The sequence below is a fragment of the Corylus avellana genome, chromosome ca2 (genome assembly GCF_901000735.1).
Source record: "Corylus avellana chromosome ca2, CavTom2PMs-1.0".
NCBI lineage: Eukaryota > Viridiplantae > Streptophyta > Magnoliopsida > Fagales > Betulaceae > Corylus > Corylus avellana.
This window is the reverse complement of record NC_081542.1, coordinates 14775038-14797312: the sequence shown is the minus strand read 5'-3', so window position 1 is coordinate 14797312 and position 22275 is coordinate 14775038. Positions and strand designations below refer to the sequence as shown.

The 22275-nt window shown below is 34.5% G+C and overlaps 3 protein-coding genes and 1 long non-coding RNA gene across 4 annotated transcripts; all 4 read right to left on the bottom strand.

Annotated features, from left to right (window-relative positions):
* Nucleotides 1–2726: 2726 nt before the first annotated feature.
* Nucleotides 2727–4146, bottom strand: LOC132168414 (uncharacterized). The gene is made up of 3 exons (XR_009438867.1): nucleotides 4082–4146; nucleotides 3260–3288; nucleotides 2727–2748 (listed from the first exon to the last, which is right to left on the bottom strand). It is a non-coding gene; the product is annotated as an uncharacterized LOC132168414 (long non-coding RNA).
* A 1070-nt stretch (nucleotides 4147–5216) lies between these two features.
* LOC132172024 (ferritin-like catalase Nec2) lies at nucleotides 5217–7021 on the bottom strand. Its single transcript, XM_059583447.1, has 3 exons — nucleotides 6712–7021; nucleotides 6355–6580; nucleotides 5217–5693 (listed from the first exon to the last, which is right to left on the bottom strand). The coding sequence occupies exons 1-3, from the start codon at nucleotides 7017–7019 to the stop codon at nucleotides 5316–5318; spliced, it is 912 nt and encodes a 303-aa protein (XP_059439430.1). The 5' UTR covers nucleotides 7020–7021; the 3' UTR covers nucleotides 5217–5315.
* Nucleotides 7022–11169: 4148 nt separating this feature from the next.
* On the bottom strand, nucleotides 11170–12863 carry LOC132171619 (ferritin-like catalase Nec2). Its single transcript, XM_059582989.1, has 3 exons — nucleotides 12533–12863; nucleotides 12063–12288; nucleotides 11170–11655 (listed from the first exon to the last, which is right to left on the bottom strand). Exons 1-3 carry the CDS (start codon nucleotides 12838–12840, stop codon nucleotides 11278–11280), a joined length of 912 nt encoding a protein of 303 aa, XP_059438972.1. The 5' UTR covers nucleotides 12841–12863; the 3' UTR covers nucleotides 11170–11277.
* Nucleotides 12864–18983: 6120 nt separating this feature from the next.
* On the bottom strand, nucleotides 18984–21895 carry LOC132170622 (bifunctional protein FolD 2). Its single transcript, XM_059581665.1, has 5 exons — nucleotides 21625–21895; nucleotides 21097–21280; nucleotides 20387–20544; nucleotides 20010–20222; nucleotides 18984–19386 (listed from the first exon to the last, which is right to left on the bottom strand). The coding sequence occupies exons 1-5, from the start codon at nucleotides 21736–21738 to the stop codon at nucleotides 19156–19158; spliced, it is 900 nt and encodes a 299-aa protein (XP_059437648.1). The 5' UTR covers nucleotides 21739–21895; the 3' UTR covers nucleotides 18984–19155.
* Between the last annotated feature and the right edge of the window lie 380 nt (nucleotides 21896–22275).

Here is a 22275-nt window from a genome sequence, read left to right as displayed (position 1 = left end):
AGTTAATTAGCTAACAAAAAAAAAATTGAACATATATATACATATACAATATTCTATAAACCAATACATTACAAGAATCAATTTTATATACATATACAAAATTTGAAATATGCATTACTGCAGAGAATATATCAATATATACTTAAAAATTAAAAACTATCTATATATACTTAAAAAAAAAATTATATATATGTATACCTGATAGATGGCCGGAAATCACGTGAGAGGTGATGAGTTGACGGCTGAAGAAGAGTTTGCCGGCGGAGAGAGAAGACGGTGGTGATGAGGTGGCGGCCTGCTACAAAATCCGAAGAAGAAGGTGGAAAATGTGAGAGAAATATTGAGAGAAGGTGGCTGGAAAATGTGAGAAGAAGAGAGAAAAAATTTTCAAGGCAAGGGGGAGAAAGCTGCATTGCGCGGGGGAGAAGAAGATAGCCGGCCAGGGGAAAAAAAGAGAAAAGGAGAAGAAGAAGAAGGACCATGTGCAGGGTTAGAAGCGCATGGTCCCAAGGCTCATAGTAACGAGCCATATAGGCACGTTACTCTTGTGGTGACGTGCCTATGTGGCACGTTACTCTTTTTGTAACGTGCTATGTGGCACGTTACGTTTCTAGTAACGTGCCACATGGCACGTTACACTGGTTGTAGCGTGCCATGAATGGCACGTTACTCTTATAGTAACGTGCCATGCATGGCACGTTATTATTTATATAATATATTATAAATTATAAATTTTATATATATATATATAAATTGCTAATTTATATATACTTGTTAATTTATTAAGCTTAGTAATTGATAATTAATTAATTATCAACTTATTATATATATCAACTTAATTATACGTAATATTAAATATGCGTAATATGGCATGCATATATATTTCCACCATGCATGTTCAGGGCTTACATCGGCCAATTCTCTTAATTTGGTTAATTAATTGATAGTGCATATCCTGACTATGAAATAAAGCATGGTGTTAGTATTATAAAGCTGATAGCGTCTAGCATGCTTGACACATAATTAGTGATGCCTATAATAATATTGTAAAACACAAGCACTAATGCATATTCTTTTCTAGAAGTATATCTTAGCCATATCTTTTTTGGGTTCTGAACTTTCAATAGGGACTCACATGCTGATCTGCCTACCACATAGTCCTAATCCCCAATATTTTTTTTTCTCAAAGTTATTAATAATAGAATGAATTAATGTCAATAAAATTGTATGATTGTTTACAAGATTACACTTGTATAAAAAATACACTTCTTATTTAGCAAATAATGTAAAGAGTGCCTGAAAAAAAAATTTTATCATCAAATTTCTGAAAATTTTTATTTTTTAATTTATTTAAAATTTTAACCAATTTTTAACGTGTAAGATTGACATGTTGCCAAATGGCAACGTGTCATAATGCCACGTTACCATATGGTAACGTGTTATAATGACACGTTACCATAAGATAACGTGGCATTTTTGCCACTTCACTATATGGTGATGTGTCAAAAATAATACGTTACCAATAATAAGGGTAACGTGTTGTAATTTAACACGTTATAATTTAGTGATGTGGCAAAAATTAATGAACAGTTGCCACGTCACTAAACCCAATTTTTTTTGTAATGATGCCTAATGAAGCGGAGGTCACTAGTTCGAATTTCTCTTCCCCATCTTGTGCGGACATATATATATATATATATATATATATTATTCTCCAAGTCAACTAATTCTACTAATCCCATGCACACGGAACAGGAAACCAAACAACCAAATAAAAATTTCCATAAACCATTAGAAGATCAAAACGCAACGTGAAAGATTAAAAGCAACTGGGCCCCACCAACTCTACTTGATAGAATTCAAAACATTTTATAGTGTTTTGAATTCTATTGTTTAATTTTGTAATAATATTGTATTCTTAACACAATATTGCCGATTCACCCCTATCAACTGATTTAGGGGTGGCCGAACCACCTCTACAGCACCCCAGAACCACCCATTTCCTCTACAGGCAAAAAAGCAATTCTTGTTGTCATGATCTAGGTTGTTCTTTTTAAATAAATAGTCAAAATAAAAATGTATTATTGCACCGAATTTCAATCAAATAACATTCGGATTATTAAGAATATATTAGCTCAAACGGCTAGGTTAATATCATTTGGATCCCTTGAATTTACTGTCTTTATGGGGATCCACAAGAAATATGTAGCTCAAGTTCACCAAGGTCAAATTATTATTTAGGAGGTACGATGTTCAAATCATTGCCTACCGTTTATGTGTTTGTTTGTACTGCCCTTTTTGTTTTGGCTTTGTTGTTGAGGTACCCACTGTAAGGCCCCGATATTTGAACTAGCAAATATCGAAGTCGTGACGCTGCAACTTTAGAAAATACAATCTTACAGCGGAGTATGTATATTTTTTCTTTTTCTATGACCTAGGAATAACTTACACAACACAGTTGAGCTGACTGAAATACCTCGAGGTGATATATTATTAAATAAAATAGAAACATGGTTTTCATTACAACATATGTACACACTAGGTGTACCAAATATATGCCACAGACGGCACCTAAATTAACATAGTAATATCTATTAAGTTTACACACATCACCATACATAATAAAAGCGATTAACATAAATGAGACTTGCTCCATAGAGTAAGCATAAATCCTGCAGCAGATGGTCTATCAACCATCAAAACCAGTAAAAGGACCATTGTCCTCACTTTCTATCCCTGCATCAAGATCTATGTAAAGATGACGTTATCATATTTACATAGGCAAACAAGTGAGTAATCTATTTTCCTAGATATAAAGACTAAAAAGACTAGTTTGAACAAATAAGATTAAAGACTAAAATATATAATAATGAATGAGTTGTGAATGCAGCGTAATGACAGATTAGTTTGTGTTTTATGATAATCTTTCTTCAGACCTCTTCTCATGAGCTCTCAGCTCGCTTACGTCCGTTATGTCCCTCACACTTTAGAGGTTTACCAGTTTGGTGCTGGCAACTACACCGCCCCAACTTAGTTATATATTAGGTCTTTTGGACGGTTATATACCCCCATCCACTGAGATACCGACAATTCCTCGCGGCAATCCACCCAGCTTGTTTTTAAGGTGGCTATCTTATCAGCCCATTTTATTAGACACATTATGTAGCAGTTGTATTGCAAAATTATATCAATAAGACAAAATAAGAATTCCTATAACAATAAAACAAAGCTAGTACTCAGTAAGTATATCCATACTTACTCTCCTTAGTGTAGTATTCTGCTCCACTTCTGCATATAATACATACATACAAACAATACTTAGTTCATTCTCCAATAATATCATTGTTTAAAGACCCTCATCTTTTATATTTATTTATTATCCGTCACTTCATCTTTACTTACTCATTTTATTATATTAATCTAAGATAGTTACTTATAACTAGCTTTATGCCTGAATTCATTTTTGGTGACGAGGCTAATGGCCAGTATCACTAAATACAAACAAGTATTATAAATAATATATATAAAACATGACTCATATTTTGGAGATGAGACCAATGGTCCGTACCTACCAAAGTATGAATCAAAATTTAAATGACAATAAAAGAAATGACTGAATGTAAATACTGAATTCATATTCTGGGGATGACCGCCAAAAATATGAATTAAAATTTAAATGACATAAAAGAAATAACTGAATGTAAATAATGCATATTTCGGGGATGAGATCAAATGGTCCTTACCGCCAGAAATATGAACAGAAATTTAAATGACATAAAAGAAATAACTGAATGTAAATAATGCATATTTCGGGGATGACATCAAATGGTCCTTACCGCCAGAAATATGAACAGAAATTTAAATGACATAAAAGAAATGACTGAATGTAAATACTGTAAAGTAAATAATATATAGATAATATTATAAGTCCTTAATTGATTTTGTCCACTAACTCTTTATTATTAATTCACTTGTATCCATTACTTTATTTTACATTATACGCTTATTGGGTCTTTAAACAATTAAATGAGAACAAGTGATAAAAGCAATAAATCATGATATTTATACAAGAAACACTTACCCAAAAATCCTTAGAAGTAAAACTCCACCAAATCTTCTCTAGGTAGCTAGTTTAGAAAAACATTTGAATACTACAAGAAAGATTTTAGGCTATATGGTTTTTGACTAGAACTAAGAAATAAAATGAAAGGAGGAGCAAACAATTTTACTTGTTCTAAGATTGTAAAAACTTAAGTAAAAGTGAATTTAGCTAAAGCTCTATTTATAAGAGAATGAATGGTTAGGATTTATTTTTACACATTTGATCTAAGGGTTGAGATGTATTTAACCAAAAGAATGAACCTAGTCCATATTTCATGCTCTATACCAATTAGAATTTTCGTCCAAAATGAGGGCAGTGTATCCCGATCCATTTTTCAATGTCCAAACGTACTCCGATTGACATGAAATTTTGAGAGTAGATAGAGGACTCCGAGACAAACATTTTATATTTTTGGTTCGACTTTATCCGAGTTCGTTTGAGTCTATTTTTGGCCTATACAAAGTTTCCAATTCAACTTAGGCTTTAACTATTTGCATTCCCACTTGGCCACTTGTCTTATTAAATCATTATAATCATGATATTTACTATAACCATCATTACTAGAAGACTTTAAGCTTTCAACAAAGGTGGCTAGCCTTGGTATCTTTCTTAAGCAGTTTTAATCTCATTTAGACAGTATGAAAATTAAGACACTGCTTTTTTAGGCTAAAAAACTGAAAAGCTTCAAATTAATTTATGACTTCGCTAAACACCAATATAAATAATTTATTCACTAGATTGGGTTTTATTATGCCCATAAACATATTAGTGAAGCTAAATTTTTAGAATTGAAGTAATATACATAAGAGGTCAAAAATCAATGTAATATACCTTTAACACTAAATAGTTATTTAATATCATTAATCCACATATCATTGTTCTAATTTATCGATTATATTTTTAATCTATTTAATATTATTTAAATAAGAGTTTTAAAATCTAGGCCGTTACACCCACCTTGTTATTGTTGTTCGATCCTATGTAACTCATTTCCTTTATTTGAATAAAAAAAAAAATGTTATACTTTTTCGACCTAATAAACTTTTTCGTAATGCATGTTAATGGAAGTCCTTTGTAATTAAAAGAACGCGAACAAACGTCAACAAATCCCAATAACATGTTATAAAAGTGCTTTATAATAATTTATTTTTTTATTTTAGCATCCATCTATTTATTCGTGCACCATAATTTTAAAACTATTACTTATTATTTTCTAAGCTTTGCGAAGAAAGCTCTTTGCGATGTTCCCAGTTCCACCATTAGGATAAAAGCCACCAGGTTTGTACTCGCTACCACTTCCATATATTATCCTCAAGATTTCTGGCTGTGTTCGAGCATATGAAAGGGAATTAGGATCGGCGGAAAGAATGTTGCTGTTCGTACGTTGTTCAGCTCCAAGAAAGAGAGGTACTTCTATGCCTTCATCTTTGATGCCACACATGGCCAGCTTGTTTCTGAGCTCAGAGATTTTGTTTGTAAAATCTGCTACGGTGATGTCGTATGGCAACACCTTTTGGTTGCCTCTCTCGTATAGCAGTGTTCGTATAACTGCATCTTGTCCTGACTCCACGCCCAAAAGCGATGCCACCAACTACCAAGAAAGAGGATTGATTAGTTATAAGATGATGATTGCATGATGGAAGAAAATGGTTTAAGTTTGTGAGCTATGTAGTAATTTAACATGATATCAGAATGAAGGTTCTGAGTTTGACCCTTATTTTTGTCATTTACCTCTCATTTCAATTCAGAAGTGTGAATATAATTAAGGTCTCATTTGTTTTGGCATAAAATATTTGTTTGAAAAAAGTTTTTTTATTATTATTTTCTATTATTTTTTATTTTTTATTGTTTAGCCCAACTCAACTTAAAATGCTTTAGCAAACCATGGAAAATAACATTCACAAGCCGTAAAATGGTTTTCACTTCTTATTTGTATAAACTATTTTCCTCCGCTTTCTCACATTCTCAGACAAGCAATTGAGAGAAGACCCCTTATGGGGTGCCCTACCTGCTCAAGCAAGTCTCGGGCAGCCCAAACACCTAGATAAGTGGCCTCCTAAGGACCTTCTGACAATTGTTGGCCCAAATTGCAAGTAATATATATGCATAGATAGGTAATTGCACTGAATCTCAATCGCACTTGCAAAAGCCTTCTTCTATTCTCACCTTTTAAGGTTTTATACTAATATGATTGAATGAAAAAATTATATATATATTGAGATAAATAATAATTTAAAAAGAGAGTTTCTTACACTGCGAGAAGTTTTCTTAGAAAGGTTTGGAATGGTGCCAACATAACCCACCAGTCCAACATAGGGAATCACATAAGAGGCTAAGAGATAGTGGACTGAGTCTGAGTAAGGGTCAAATGGAGGATTCAATTTGACACCAACTGCTTCGTCAAATAGTTTTGCAAAATTATGAGGGCTAAGATCCAACAGCGGCCTTGGAATTCCTCCTATTGTTGTGATAATAGCCCTGACAAATCGTTATCAAAGCACATCAGTTTATTGATCATTATTTATCTCTTATTTCCTATTAGAATGCAAGCATGAATTTCAAGAAATCTCAACAAAAATGAAGGAGATTATAAAGTAAATGAAAATCACCTGAGATGACCAACTTCTTGATATCCAAATTCCTCAATGATCCGGCGAACTAGAGGGTCAAGATTGGCCTTCCTAGCACCAACGGGAGGCGGACCACCATGAGCAAAAGTTGGTTCGAAGCTATCAAGCCCTTTACCAAGTGCACCATACAGGAAAAATTCAGCTTCGAGAAATTCAAGGTTAAGAGCAAATTGAATCTGGTCAGTATCATTTGCTACAATTGGCCCGCAGTGATTGACAGCACCAATCACTTGGCTAACTTTCAATGTAATAAGAAAGAGAACGACGGCGGAGAAAGCTCTGGCCATTGCTTCTTGCTAGCTTTGTACGTTGCACGACTGATGCATATCAGCTTATATAGACAAATTTTATGCTCAATAGACCTCACATCCAATCCAACAGGTGTCTTTTATAATATTAATTAAATTCTTATATTTTAATATTAAAATATTAAATAATTTTAAATATTCATTTCTCATTTGACTATCATATTGCTGGTTGATGTGACGGTGTCCAATCATCAACCATAACAGCCAGAGACGGAGCCACCCTTGAGAATGGGCAGGGACCATGGCTGGAAAAATTTAATGGGCAGGGGCCCATTAGCAAAAAAAAAAAAAAATTGTCATTTGGGGGAGGGGCCTGGCCCCTGCCAGTCCCCCCCTTCCTCCGTCCCTGATAACAGCCGAGTGATATGAGTGCATTGAGCTAAGAGGTGACTATATAAATTTACTCTAAAATATTAATTAAATTATTTAATTCACTCATTTTTAATGCCGAAAAATATGTGGCCGAGATTTGTTATAATTGTAAACATTAATATATATGATAATGATGTTACACTGAAATATATATTGTCAAAACCCAACTTATGCACGCAATCGTTTCAACCATATATATATATACGATGAAGTTTCATATATATCACATCAGAGGCTGAATATAAGTGTAGGAATTTTATAGCGATATCCACGCACATGTTCCAACTTTGAACTTTCTAAGTTTAGGATTTTGTCGTGATTGGATATAAGCCAAACGTCGTGAAAATGTCCCACCAACAACCCATATTACAATGAATTAAACAATTTATAACTCCGATGCCGGTGCATTGTTATTATTGGACGTAGAAATATATGATTGGATATTATGATGGGAGTAATAAAAAAAGAAATATAATAAAAGAGAGAAAATAGAGTGGAAGCAGAGAATCAGTCGTGAGCTACATTTTTAAGCCATGTTTGGTTTGTGAAATAGACAACTGGAATGAAATTGCTATTTCGATAGAATAATCATTTTTTTCTTTGGTAAGGGCTTATTCGTAGGAATAGTTATTCCTTAACGAATGAAATATATTTTTCAAAAATTCTCATATTATTTTTTAGGTTTTTTTTTTTTTTTTTTTAACGTAATTTTGATTTAATTCCAGTTAGAACATTTGTATTGTTACTAAACTAAGGAATATGAATAATTATTTCATTCTACTCTCCTTTATTCCCAGTAATAACTAGTCACTTTTCTAATGGAATATGCATTCTGCGAACCAAGCGAGTAGCATATTTAAAGAAAAATGCTACACATCTCAAATTTTTTTTTCTAAAAGTTGGTTCCCAAATAATGTGTCACCATCCCATGAATTGGTGACGCACTTCCCAAAATAATAAATCTCATAAGATGATGACACATTATTTGAGAACTAAATTTTGGGAAGAAAATTTTGGATGTGTAGCAATGGTCCTATTCAAATATTGAATTGATGTGTTATAATAGTCTATAAATAGAGGACCTAGGGGTGATAACAAGAAATCTAGACTAATAGGGTAAGAAATAAATCCTAGAATGAAACCTAATGATAGAGAATATAATAAGGCAACTCAAATTTTGGCCCAACCACCCCATGATGGTGGATTGGCCTCCCAAAAAAATAAAAAAATAAAAAAAGGAGGAAGGGGTGGCTGACTGGCTGCAGCCACCCCATGAGGGATGAGGGTGGTTCAGCCACCTCACTCTTTCCATTTAAGCGGCCAAACCACCCCTTAATTTTATTTAGAGAAATGGGTATCAAATCTTTTATCAAGATATAATCATTTGAGATGATGAAAACAATTAATAAAAAGAACCTTTGGATTTTTTTTTTTTTTTTTTTTAGAAAAAAAAACAATATTTGTAATAATTAGAATGGGTACATTTGGTTTTTCAATTGCCAAAGTGAGGATATTTTCGGAAGATTTCGGTCAAATTTTGTTTTTCTATTCGTTCTATTGTACGTCAAAAGCTAATGGAGGGACCTTTTTTTTTTCTTTTTTCTTTTTTCTTTTTTTCACAAAATAGTAATTTGATGTATCCAAATGTCGCACTTGTTAATTCATGAAGCTTTTCTGAAAATGGCTAGTAATTCAGGAGGCTTAAATGTATTTAACCTTTAATACTAAATTAATCAACCTTTTGAATTTTCTGTCTCTTGGAGAATCTATAGAAATACACCTCAAGTACACCAAGTAGTAGGTTTTGGTTAAGATGGCCACAAAAAATGTGGTGCCTTTGATTATTAGTCAAAATGAAACCACCACATCAGGATTGCTGTTGAAATAGGGTTCCTTGATGAATAACATTCATACAACAATATGATTGCTAACATGAAAACAAAATATCGATCCAATGATGAATAACATGTCCTTCAAAACAGCTTCTCATGAGCAACATCTAATTATGAAGTGAATAAAGACATGGCTTCAATGTTTCATTACACGCTCTTTCTTTCTTTTTAATGATTTTATGATGGGGTAGCTCAACAAGGCAGGGCCCTTCAGACTTACCCATGCAGAGAAAACTTTGGATCCATGAATCACACCCTCAAAAATTTTCCTACACATATCAGGGTAAATCGCTAACTTTTTACACCAGGTGGTGTGATCACAAGGGAGAGTTTAAACCTAGCAAGTCTTGAACTTGGGATCTAAGGGGTAGTACTCCCTAAGATCATAAGCTTCAACCACCTAAGACCATAAGCCTCAACCACCACCATCCAAAGTATTCTTGAGCAGCATTGCAACAGTCATTGGGCCAACACCACCTGGAATAGGAGTTATCCATCTAACTACCTTGCAAGCAACCTAGAAATCAACATCTCTAACTAGCCTATAACTTGACTCTTCTTTTTTTGGCTGTATGAATGGTTCCTAGGTGGTTGATTCACCCTCTATCGGTTGATTTAGGGGTGGCCGAATCACTCTACAGCTAAGAGGGGTGGTTCGGCCACCTTAGAACCAACAATTACCACTCCAAACAAAAACAATTTCTTGTTGTCATGATATAGGCCATTCTTTTTAAATGAATAGTCAAAATAAAAATGTATTGCACCGAATTTCAATCAAAAAACATTCGGATTATTAATAATGTAAGTTTTTGTTGGCCTAATTCGGTAATCAAAATGGTGCCCAAAAGTGCCAAGATTCATCATCCATGCAAGTGCCGTCCGGACGGGAAGTAAGGCCATCCAGACGCTCGAAGAAGTCAATTTTTCCCGAGAAATTCATTTGCAATCTTTTCAGCACTTCGTCCGAACGAGATAGAAAAACAAGAAAACCTGAGAGCTTCGTTTGCAATCTCGTCTGCACCCCGTTCGGACGCGTCGCACCAAGAAAGCAAGTTAGCAATGAGGATTGGAGTTTTGCCCTAGGGCCGTACGGACGGCGATTGTCTCCGTCCGAACGGCCATGTGAAAAGTCATGCGTTGGTCGTCCTTTTTCATGCTTCGTCCGAACGGCCCATGTCCCCATCTGAACGCCGCGTACCTGTTATAGTTTTCAATGAATGTAAACTATGTCCTAGGTCTAGGGATTAAGGGGCTATTATAAATACATCTCTATAGAAAGAGAAAGGTACGAATTTTCACTCTAGAGAGTTCGTGAGAAGAATTGTTGTGAGCCTAGTTGTTTCTCTTAGAGGATCTTGTTCATTTGATTGTGTGCTTCAATTGAGAAGTCTATCGAAAAGATCCGGTAAAGGAGAATCACGTTGAAGAAGATTGTGAGCAAGCAGACAAGTTGGAGGCTTGTCAATCTTACAGAGTCAAGGTCTTTCATCAAGTTGTAAGTTTTCCTAGTGTCTGTAATCTCTGAATATCTTTTGATAGTGATTTTTTGAGTTTGGCTGCCTCGGAGAGGTTTTACTTTTAGATCAATTTCTAAAATGTTTTCTTTTCATCACCAAAATCATTGTGTTTGATTGATTTACTGATTTGATTATTTTGGTAATTGACTGTTTATAAATTGCTTCTATTAATTCTGCATATTGTGTGATATACACCTGCATCATTTTTCAAAGAATATCTTACCTCAAATGGAATGTTATACTTATAGGTCAAGTTTCTTTTTCGACCTAATAAACTTTTTCTTAATGAATAAACATGCACGTTATGTAAGTCATTTGTAATTAAAAGAACACGAACAGACGTCAACAAACCCCAATAACACGTTATTAAAAGTCCTTTATAATAATTTATTTTTTATTTTAACATGCATCTATTTATTCGTGCACAATAATTATAAAATTATTAATTATTATTTTCTAAGCTTTGCGAAGAAAGCTCTTTGCGATGTTTCCACCTCCACCATTAGGATAAAAGCCACCGGGTTTGTATTCGCTGCCAGTTCCATATACTATCTTCAAGATCTCTGGTGGCGTTCGAGCATATGAAAGAGAATTAGGATCAGCAGAGAGAATGTTGCTATTTGTACGGTTTTCAGCCCCAAGAGCGAGAGGTACTTCTATGCCTTCATCTTTGTTGCCACACATGGCCAACTTGTTTCTGAGCCCAGAGATTTTGTTTGTAAACTCTGCTACTGTTATGTTGTATGGCAGCACCTTCTGGTTGCCTCTCTCATATAGGAGTGTTCGTATAACTGCATCCTGTCCTGACTCCACACCCAAAAGCGATGCCACAAACTACCAAAGATGATTGATTAGTTATAAGGTGATATTTGCTTGATGGAAGAAAAGGGTTTAAAATTCTTTCTATTTTTGATTGTTTAGCCCAACATCAACTTAAAATGTTTTTAGTAGACCAAGGAAATAAAATTCATAAGCCATAAAATGGTTTACGCTTCTTATTTGCATAAACTATTTTCCACTGCTTTCTGACATCTTTAGACAGTCAATTGCGGGAGGACCCCTTACGGGGTGCTCTACCTGCTCGCACAAGTCTCGGGCAGCCCAAACACCTACCTAGGTAAACTGGCCCCCAAGGACCTTCTCACAATTGTCTGCCCAAATTGCAAGTAGTATGCTTTGCACCGAAATAAATAAATAAAAAATTGAGGTAAACAATAATTTAGAAAGAGAAAGTTTCTTACACTGAGAGAATTCTTGGTAGAAAGGTTTGGAATGGTGCCAACATAACCCACCAGTCCCACATAGGGAATCAAATAAGATGCTAAGAGATAGTGGACTGAGTTCAAGTAAGGGTCGAATGGAGGGCTCAATGTGAAACCAAATGCTTCATCAAATAGTTTTGCAAAATTTTGAGGGCTAAGATCCAACAACGGCCTTGAAAATCCTCCAATTCTTGTAATTATAGCCCTGACAAATCGATATCAAAGAGCATCAGTTTACTAATCATTTTATATATATATATATACATTTGGAATTTTTTGCTCAAATTGCTTCAGACAAAGTACAGGGCGAATCTGGGTGCTCGGGAAGTGAACCCCGCATGCACCTCGAGCATCGCATTCTCCTCTCTTATTTCTTGCCAGAATACAAGTAAGAATTCCAAAGAATCTCAACAAAAAATGGAGGTGATTATAAAGTAAATGAAAGTCACCTGATGTGACCAACTTCTTGATATCCGAATTCCTCAATGATCCGGCCAACTAGAGGGTCAAGATTGGCCTTCCTAGCACCGACGGGAGGTGGACCACCACGAGCAAAAGTTGGAGCGAAGCTGTCGAGCCCTTTACCAAGTGCACCACGCAAGAAAAACTCAGCTTCAAGGAATTCAAGGTTAAGAGCAAATTGAATCTGGTCAGTATCATTTGCTACAATTGGCCTACAGTAATTGACAGCACCAATCACTTGGCTAACTTCCAATGTAACAAGAAAGAGAACGATGGCGGAGAAAGCTTTGGCCATTGCTTCTTGCTAGCTTTGTACGTTGCATGACTGAGGCATTTCCAACTTATATAGACACAACTCTTGTAAGAGAGAATATACTCTGCCCAAACTTTATGCTCAATAGACCTCACATCCAATCTGACACGTGTCCATTACAATATTAATTAAATTATTAAATTATATTTATTTAACTATTTCATGTGTTAGTAGTTCTCTCTTATTACACATCAAATAGAGTATTAAAATATTGAGTAATTTTAAATACTCAATCTCTCATACTACTAGTCAATGTGGCAGTGCTCGGCCAATAGCCACAACAACCCAGTGTAGCATTACTCTAAAATATTAATTAAATTATTTAATTAACTCATTTTTATTAGCTTAAATTTTATAAATTAATAGTGGTTTAACGATATGACATTGAAGCCTACAGTTGGCCTAGCTCAATTTGTTAAATCATCAACTACTTGCATATAAGTAGTTGTAAAAGTAGTTGTATCAACTTAATACCGAAAAATATCATGTGGCACAGATTTGTTATAATTGTACATATATTAATATGATAATGATATTACACTGAATTGTCAAAACACAACTTCTGCAAGCAATCGTCTCAACCTATACGATCAACTTATCCATGAAAATGTTCCAACTTTCTAAGTTTAGGACATGGTCATGATTGGATAAAATAAATAAATAAAAAGAGAGAGAGAGGACGGGGATAGCCTAGCTACAATATCTTTAATGTATTCAAGTACTGTTGAATTAATGTGCTACAATAGTCTCTATAAATAGAGAACCTAACTAGGAGTAATGAATAAGAAACTGTAGACTAAATAAGATAAGAAGTATACATCAAAAAAAATATTGACATAAAAAATAAAATAAAAATAAACATAAAAAGATAAGAAGTAAACCTTAAAAGAAAACTTAGTACTAGAGAATATAAGATAGGACACAAATTTCCTCTAAATTGGTTTGGAAGAAATTTCCTTCAACTTGTTCTAATAAGTCTCAAGTGTCATATATCTACATGTTTGAATGAATTTCTCAAAAATCAATGTTTGGTTTTTTAGGTTAGTAGAATGACAAGAATTAGAATCCTTCCCAGTTCAAATCCAGTTAGTTATATTGAAAATGTATTTTTGTCCCATTCAAAAGTGAAAAGACAAAAATTCCCCACAAATATAACTAACTGGATATTCATCAGCTCATTTGAACTGGAAATGATCATGTTCCGAATGACAATAAATGACTCTGAAGAATATTAAAGAAAGGAAAAATTGCAAAATCAGTCTCTGTGGTTTACCTGATTTGCAATTAACTGCATGTGATATTGAAAAGAACTCACATGTCCTAAGGTATGCCAAAAAAATAATATAGTCCCTACAATCAAATTTTGTTCACTGACTTAACAAATTCTGATAGCGTGAAACGATAAAGCCAATAAAATTGTTATATTTATCCTATTTAAGTCAGTATCACACTAACCGACAAAATCTGTTAAATTAGTGAATGGAATTTGACTGAATGGACTAAGTTTTTTTTTTTTTTTGGCATACCTCAGGGATCTTTGAATTCATTTTGATATCACATGTAGCAAATTGTAAATTATGTAAATCACAAGGACTAATTTTGCATTTTTTTTTCCTTAAAGAAAACATGTGAAAGATGACACTTGACACTTTTTTTTTTTTTTTTTTCCTAATTGAATAAGGAAATGGTTATAGGGAATGACCATTTCCACTTCTGATCTAAAAGGAAGAAGAAGTGGATGATCCTTAAAACAAAAAACGGGAGGGCTCCCCAACAATAGACTCAAAACAAACTAAAACAGTGCGAAAATAATTACAAAGGGTAAGAAATGGGTCAAAAAAGTAACTCGGTCCTCTCAAGGGGCCGCGCAAGGCGGTTACAGAAGTAAAAGGGGAACAAATTAAGACAAGTCTATCTAAACCCCCACTTGAAAACAGCAACAACCACTAGGAAGAAGCTGAGGCGTTAGAAGCACTGTTCGAGTCCAAATCCAAGACTGTTGAAGAGAGAGGCACCAATACCAAATCAGTTATAAAATTCTCCACTAAATGTTCAAACCAATATAAATCAGGGAGACAATAACCCACAAAACGCAAAAACAAAAAAATACAAATAAAGCTGAAAATACTAGCAAAGAAATAGTATGGGAAGCGGAGTGTGGCAGTCCCTGGCCAGGAAGTCTAAAATTCCTGAGGGGGTGGAATCCACCCCGCCCGTGGTGTGGTCGAATCAGGCCGGAGGAGGCGTTGGGGGTTGAGAGGCAGCAATCCTCATGGACTGGCGCGGGGTAGGGGAAAAAGACCAGAAGTAGATCAGTCTTTAAAAAAAACCAAAACCACAAGTGACGACGAGGCGAGAAGACAGACACTTGAAAGGTTGAGTGAGAGGAAATGAAAAGAAGGAGGCCGCTTTGCAGTGGTCAGAGGCAAAAAAAAAAAAAAAAAAAAAAAGTGGGGGGGGGAGGAGAATGGAGACCTTCTCCATTCTCCTCCCCGGAGAAACCTCACTAAGGAGGTGGCTACTCTCACTAGGGAGATGGAAGGAAAAACCTAGGTTTTAAGAATATAAATTATAGAGAAAGGCCTCTCTCACTTGACCCTTGGCACTTATTAGAATAGGTTTGAGAAAATTTCCTCCAAATTGGTTCCTATAAAATATTCAACTATGAATTGATTCATAGTTGTGTATATGTCATAACCAGGCTCCGTTTATGAAATACTACGGCGCCCGTCCGAATCGGACATATCCCTGTCCGGACGGTCACTCACAAAAACCCTAAAACCCATAAATAAACATAGGGGTCCGGACAATCTCTAGACGAGTACTTTAGATGAGGCTCTCTGGTTGAAGTTCGTCCGTATGGTTGCAGACGAGGCTCCTGATCTGCGTCAAGAAATAAACCTTAAAAGAAAACTTAGTAATAGAGAATATAAAATAGGATACAAATTTCCTCTAAATTGGTTTAAAAGAAATTTCCTTTAACATGTTCTAATAAGTGACATGTGTCATCTAACATGGTTGAATGAATTTCTCAAAAATAAATGTTTGGTTTTCTAGGTTAGTAGAATGACAAGAATTAGGATCCTCCTCAGTTCAAATCCAGTTAGTTATATTGGAATGGTATTTTTGTCCCATTAAAAAGTGAAAAGACAATAATAGCCTTTAAATATAACTAACTGGATATTCATGAGTTCATTTGAACGGGAGAGGATCCTGTTCCGAATGACAATAAATGACTGTTAAGAATATTAAAGAAAAGAAAAATTACAAAATCAATCCTTGTGGTTTACCTAATTTGCAATTAACTTCATGCGATATTAAAATGAACTCACATGTTCCTAAGGTATGCCAAAAAAATAATCTAGTCCTTAGAGTCAAATTCCATTCACTAACTTAACAAATTCTGATAGCATGAAATGTTAAAGTCAATAAAATTGTTATACTTGTCCTATTTAAATCAATATCACACTAACCGACGGAATCTGTTAAATTAGTTGACGAAATTTGACTGTAGGGACTAAGTTTTTTTTTTTTTTTTTGACATACCTCAAGAATCTTTGAATTCATTTTGATACCACATGTAGCTAATTGTAAATCAGGTAAATCAAGAGGGAAGTGTAGCACTTTTCTTATTATATTGAACTATATACACACACCCTAAATCACAAAAATCATGGTCAATTACAAATAGGAACCCAAGGATTAGCTAGAATATCTTTGAATTATTTCAAAGATAATACTAAATTAATTAAACATTTTGAATTTTTTTTTGTCTTTTTGGGAATCTAGAGAAATGCAGCTAAAGTACACCAAGTAATGGGTTTTGGTTTAGATAGGTCGAAAGATGCTTTGCCTTGATTATCAGTCAATTTTATTGCTTTGAACCAATTCCGTACCCAAAGGCTAAAGCCTAAAGCTAAGAGCAAGGGCTCTCTTAGCTTTGATCCCCACTAGGTAGGAATTCTTTTGAACCGGAGCGGATTTGATTCCTCATGGTATGACTTAAGAGGATCTTAATTTATTTGGTTAGAAAAATGAAAGAAGCAGGGGTAGGTTGTCGTCTATGCACTACAAACAATCTGGCAAAATAAGTACCTAGCAAATAAATAAGTACATGTTTATTCTATGCATGTAACTATTCTTTATGACGCATAAATGAATCTTATTATAAAAAAACATGCATAAGATAAATAGGTCGTAAACAGGTCATAACAGGTACCTATTTTGCCAGCCCTTTGTCATACTTATAGGATCAAATCCCTTATAATTATTAAAATCATAATTGTTCATTTAAAAAAGGGAAAAGTTCACGTACTTCTCTTAAACTACCACCCAATTGATAATGTATTTTTCAAACTTTTAATTAGGACAATATCCTTTCCAAATTACAACAAATTGTCAATATTTCCCCAATAATGAAAATATCCTCAATAAAAATACTAAAAAATTATATTTAAAAAAAAAAAAAAACATAAAAACCAGGGTGGCCAAATTTATTTATTTTTTAATTAAATTTTTTTTTTCTTTTTTTTAGAATTTATAATGATATTTTTATAATCTTTTTGGTGGACTTAGGGGGACATTGACAATTTTTTGATAGTTTGGGGGAGACACTGTCCCAATTCAAAATTTGGGGAGTACATTGCCAATTCAGTTATAGTTTGAGGGAAGTATGTGAACTTTAAAAAATGGACAGAGTTTTCCTTCAAACTGGATTAATTTCCTCCAAAATAATCTATAATAATGACATGTTAAGAGATACATGTCATTATCATAAATTAGGTTGGAGAAAATTTTTCAAACCTAATTTGAAGAAAAGCTGTGTCCTTAAAAAAATAATAGTCAAGATTTGACCGTATCATTTATTTCAAAATTAATGAAATATTGAAAGAAATGACTTCTTCAACCAATCACTCAAAAAGGGCATATGGACCCCTCTTAAAAAAAATTTTAGAGTGATTGACCACCGCACAAAGTGGTCGGTCCCCCAAAAAGCCACCTCTTTAAAATGGTTAGCTAAAGAAACCCTTTACTACAAGTCTAATTATGTTAAAGTAGATGTGGCAAATCTTAATTGTTCATTTTAACTAAACGGTCATCTTTTTAATAATTACATACCTATGTAATTCTTAATAGTTGCAACAAATATTGACAACTTAGGCAGCCTCCATTCTCTTTCACATACAGGGCATGTTAGTACAAGTTATCCATCAAAATATCTCCCCACTCTAATAGGGTGAGGGGGATTAAACCACCACATAAGGATTAGTGGCAGAGCCATGATTTTCAAATTACAGAGGGTAAGATTTAAGGGTCTGTTTGAATTTGTAATTTTAAAAAGTATCATTAAAAAATAACGATTTTAAAACGTGTAATTTGAAAATATAATTTTTAAAAACATAGATATGTGTTTGGTAAAATTATGATTTGACCTTTGAAATCGTAGTTTAACTTTTAAAATAATTTGTTCTTAAAAACGCATCCCCTTACATGCTATTTAAAAACTCAGTTTTTTTCTACATTTTTTACATTACAATTTTTTTTGAAACACACTTCCAAGCAATATATTTTCTATAATTTGGGTGAAAATTGCATTTTTAGCTTGCAAAATTGTATGGTCAAATGCACTAAAAGATATATTGAATTAGAAGCTAGGATGCCCATTTTGTAGACAAATTTTAATACATTGAATTAGAAGAATTTACATAAAAACAAAACAAAACAAAAAATACAAAGAAGCTATATGTTAATATTAAATAATCAACGTTGAAGACACCAATGGCTAGTCAAAGAAAGACAAAAACACGCCACAGTAAAAATCCAAGTCAGCTTTCACAAAACTTTAATGAAACGGAGCATTTTTTTTATTGTTCAAACGTACCGTTTATATCTTCTTTTAACTGAGCTTAACCAAACTTTCTAAATATCTCTCAAACTGAAACCCTAAAATGCCTGCTGAACTTTGAAATTGGGAAATGTTGTTTGTTGATTGCCACCACTGGTCATGTTTATAGTAGGCTATCTGATAAAATTTTATAGGGTGTAAGAAAAAATTTTGGGGGTTGAGAGGGGGCAAATAATGTCTATGCCCCCTCTCGACCCCGTTCCCTCCACCCTGATCAGGATTGCTGTTGAAATAGAGTTCCTTGATGAATAACATTCATACAAGCAGAAGCAAAATACAACAATATGATTGTAACAAGAAAAACAAAATATAGATCAAGTGATGAATAAAATGTCCTTCAAAACAGCATCTCATGAGCAGCATCTAATTTTGACGTGAATAAAGGCATGGCTTCAATGTTCCATCACACGCTTAGCACCATCCAAAGTATTCTTGAGTAGCATTGCAACAGTCATTGGGCCAACGCCACCAGGAACAGGAGTTATCCATCCAGCTACCTTGCAGGCATCCTGGAAATCAACATCTCCAACTAGCCTATAACCTGACTTCTTACTCGGATCGTCAATAGCATTTGTCCCAACATCAATAACTGCAGCACCAGGTTTGATCCAACTACCCTTGATCTGAAATTAAGTAATTAAAACATATCCCCAGCAGGGCCAACAAGCAATTAGCTCCTATAGAATGAACTGTTACAAATCAAAAACTGGGTTTGTTCCACAGGCAAATTGATTTTAATCCAATGAAGTAATTATATATGGCTTCTTACTTCTTAGAACTAAGCTTGTTAAATATAGATCACACAAATTTACCAACCAAGTAGAATTTTATATGCTATTATCTTGTAACTTACAACTAATGCACAAAGGAAGGTCCCCATGAAGGAATTCCTATTTTTGTTTTCATTTCCTAGTGGCTAATCCTGATTTATTCTTTTTGATATTTTCTGATTTGTAACATCTGTAATCTGAGAAAACTCCAGTTGTGTTTCCTTTGACCAGTAGATGTTATCATTTTAAGATGTTTGAAGCACATGAAAAGCTTAAGTCTAGATATTCAATATTATGTTGGTACTCTGAGATTTATGACGGTGTCTAAAGGGGTATTTCCTTGCCTTATGGCATATTTTACCAAGAACCAACCTGAAGCACTAGATATTCCAAGCAAAGCCATGGAGCAAACGCATAAATAAGATGATGTTATTTGTAAACGAAGAAAAACAAATCTATGAACTGTCTCTATTTACCATCATTGCTTGTCCTGCTGCTGCAATAATAATGTCCGCTTCACGAATGATACTTTCAGGGTTATGAGAATGTGAATGGACTACGGTGACGGTAGCATCTGCTTTCAGAAGCAGTAATGAAACTGGCAATCCAACTATGTTACTTCGGCCCACCACTACCGCTTTCTTTCCCTTAATAGTTATACCACTCCGTGACAGAAGTTCAACACATCCCTGCTCAGAAAATAAAACCACTACTTACAAGGTTGAGGATTTCTTCAGCTGACATTCATATGTATAATTTCAGAACAACAAGAGTTGCTTGTTTTCTAGAACATAGAGAAAAATACTAAGTTTGAAGTAAACATATCTGTAACTTCTCAAATTAAGTGCCTTGCCTTGGGGGTGCAAGGAAGGAACACGGGTTCTCTGCCTTTCATTGCGAGCTTGCCAATGTTCAGCGGATGAAAGCCATCTACATCCTTCTCAATGCTGATTTCAGTCAGAACTTTCTCTTCATTTATATGCTTCGGCAATGGAAGCTGCACCAATATGCCTGTCAATGTAAGAAACCAGGGTTTTAGACTGATTACGCAGATTTTAAGAAGCAAAGGGCCCAAATACATAAAATTTGATTCTCACCTGGTTTCATAGTTGTTAGGTTGAAACAACTAATGCATTCTGATGTTTGTGGGAAAAAAGAACTAATCTAATGATAATTTAAAAGTCAAACGAGTTTTAGTAAATCTAGCTGGAACGCAAAGATAACGTCATTGATCATATTTTTAGTTCAAATACAGCAACTTCTTTTTAACGTATGTTACAAATTCATTCTCTGTGAGTGTTATAATAAAAACATAAAGCAGAGAAAACACAGGGGTTTCCTATCCTTGGTCTGCATATTCGTATGTTATCATCCGAAACGGTCCAAATCTAATCTCTCAGTCAAGTGCATTCTCCTCTGATTTAGCAATTTGCTAATTAACAGAAAACATAAATTTAAAATATGAACAAACCCATTAATAATCAATATAAACCCTCTCAAAACATAAAAATGATCTAGCAACAAATTCATGTATATATATATACACATTAAGAACTGACCAACCATGTACATCAGGATTTGTATTTAACTCGTGAACCTTGCTGACCACCTCAGCTTCAGAAACTTGCTCCGGAAGGTCTATGTCAAAGGACTTGATCCCAACCTCGGCACATGCCTTTCTCTTCATACCCACATAGCTCTGAGAATCTTTCCTGTTGCCCACAATCACCACAGCCAGTCCCGGGACCTAAGTGAACCAAGCAAGAAATATATCACAATCCCAATTCACAATCTCTCTCATAAAACACTACATTACAATTTTACAAGAACATAAGTCCACTCTCTCTACTCTTACTCTCCCAATACATAGCTTATATATTGGGGGTTCTCAAAACCTTTTAGAAACTATAAAAGACAGCTCTTTTGGGTTCAAAAATCAGTTGCTTTAGGGCCTATTTGGTTGACCCATAAATTCAAATGCACCACTATTATCATCTGCATGATCTACCGCAATAATTCATCACTTCTAGCAGGAAAACAAGGCATCTCACACATAATTTTGATCAACGAAATACTGGGTTTGGTTTGCACCTTGTTGTATTTCTGGGAGAGATGGTGGACTTCGGCGGCGATTTCATTGCGGATGGTTTGGGCGATGGCTTTGCCATCGATTATGGTGGCCTTGTGCTCTGACGGTGACGCCATTTTGTCGAAGAGATCAGATGGGTGGAACTTGCTGGAGTGGTCTCTAATGACTCTATGTGGTCTCTAACCGTAGTGGATCACGATTCCGAGTTGGAAACTGAGCCAGCCAACGACCGACGGTTCAGGGGAGTGTGGTTTAGCGGACGGGTCGAACGGTCTCGGGCAAAATGAATGGACCGGCTCACCTCCGGTTTATTTTATTTTATTTTTTTTACATGTCTAAGGAAATGAGAAATTCAAACTAGTGACCATCACTTCATGAAGCATTGTTCACAACTGATTGAATTACCCCTTAAAAACGCTCACCTCCAGTTTAACGGTACCTATTGAAGACACATTTTTTACTCTCATTTTCACCTTCACTCTTACACTGCAACTTTTTTTTTTTTTTCTTTGGCGTCATACTTGAAAAAAAAAAAATTGAAATCAAAATTTAATATTTATTTATTCAAAATTTAATAATTTTTTAATACCACATTAAAAAAATGTGTACACGAGAGTATGATCACTGTTACACAACCCCATCAAACCACATAT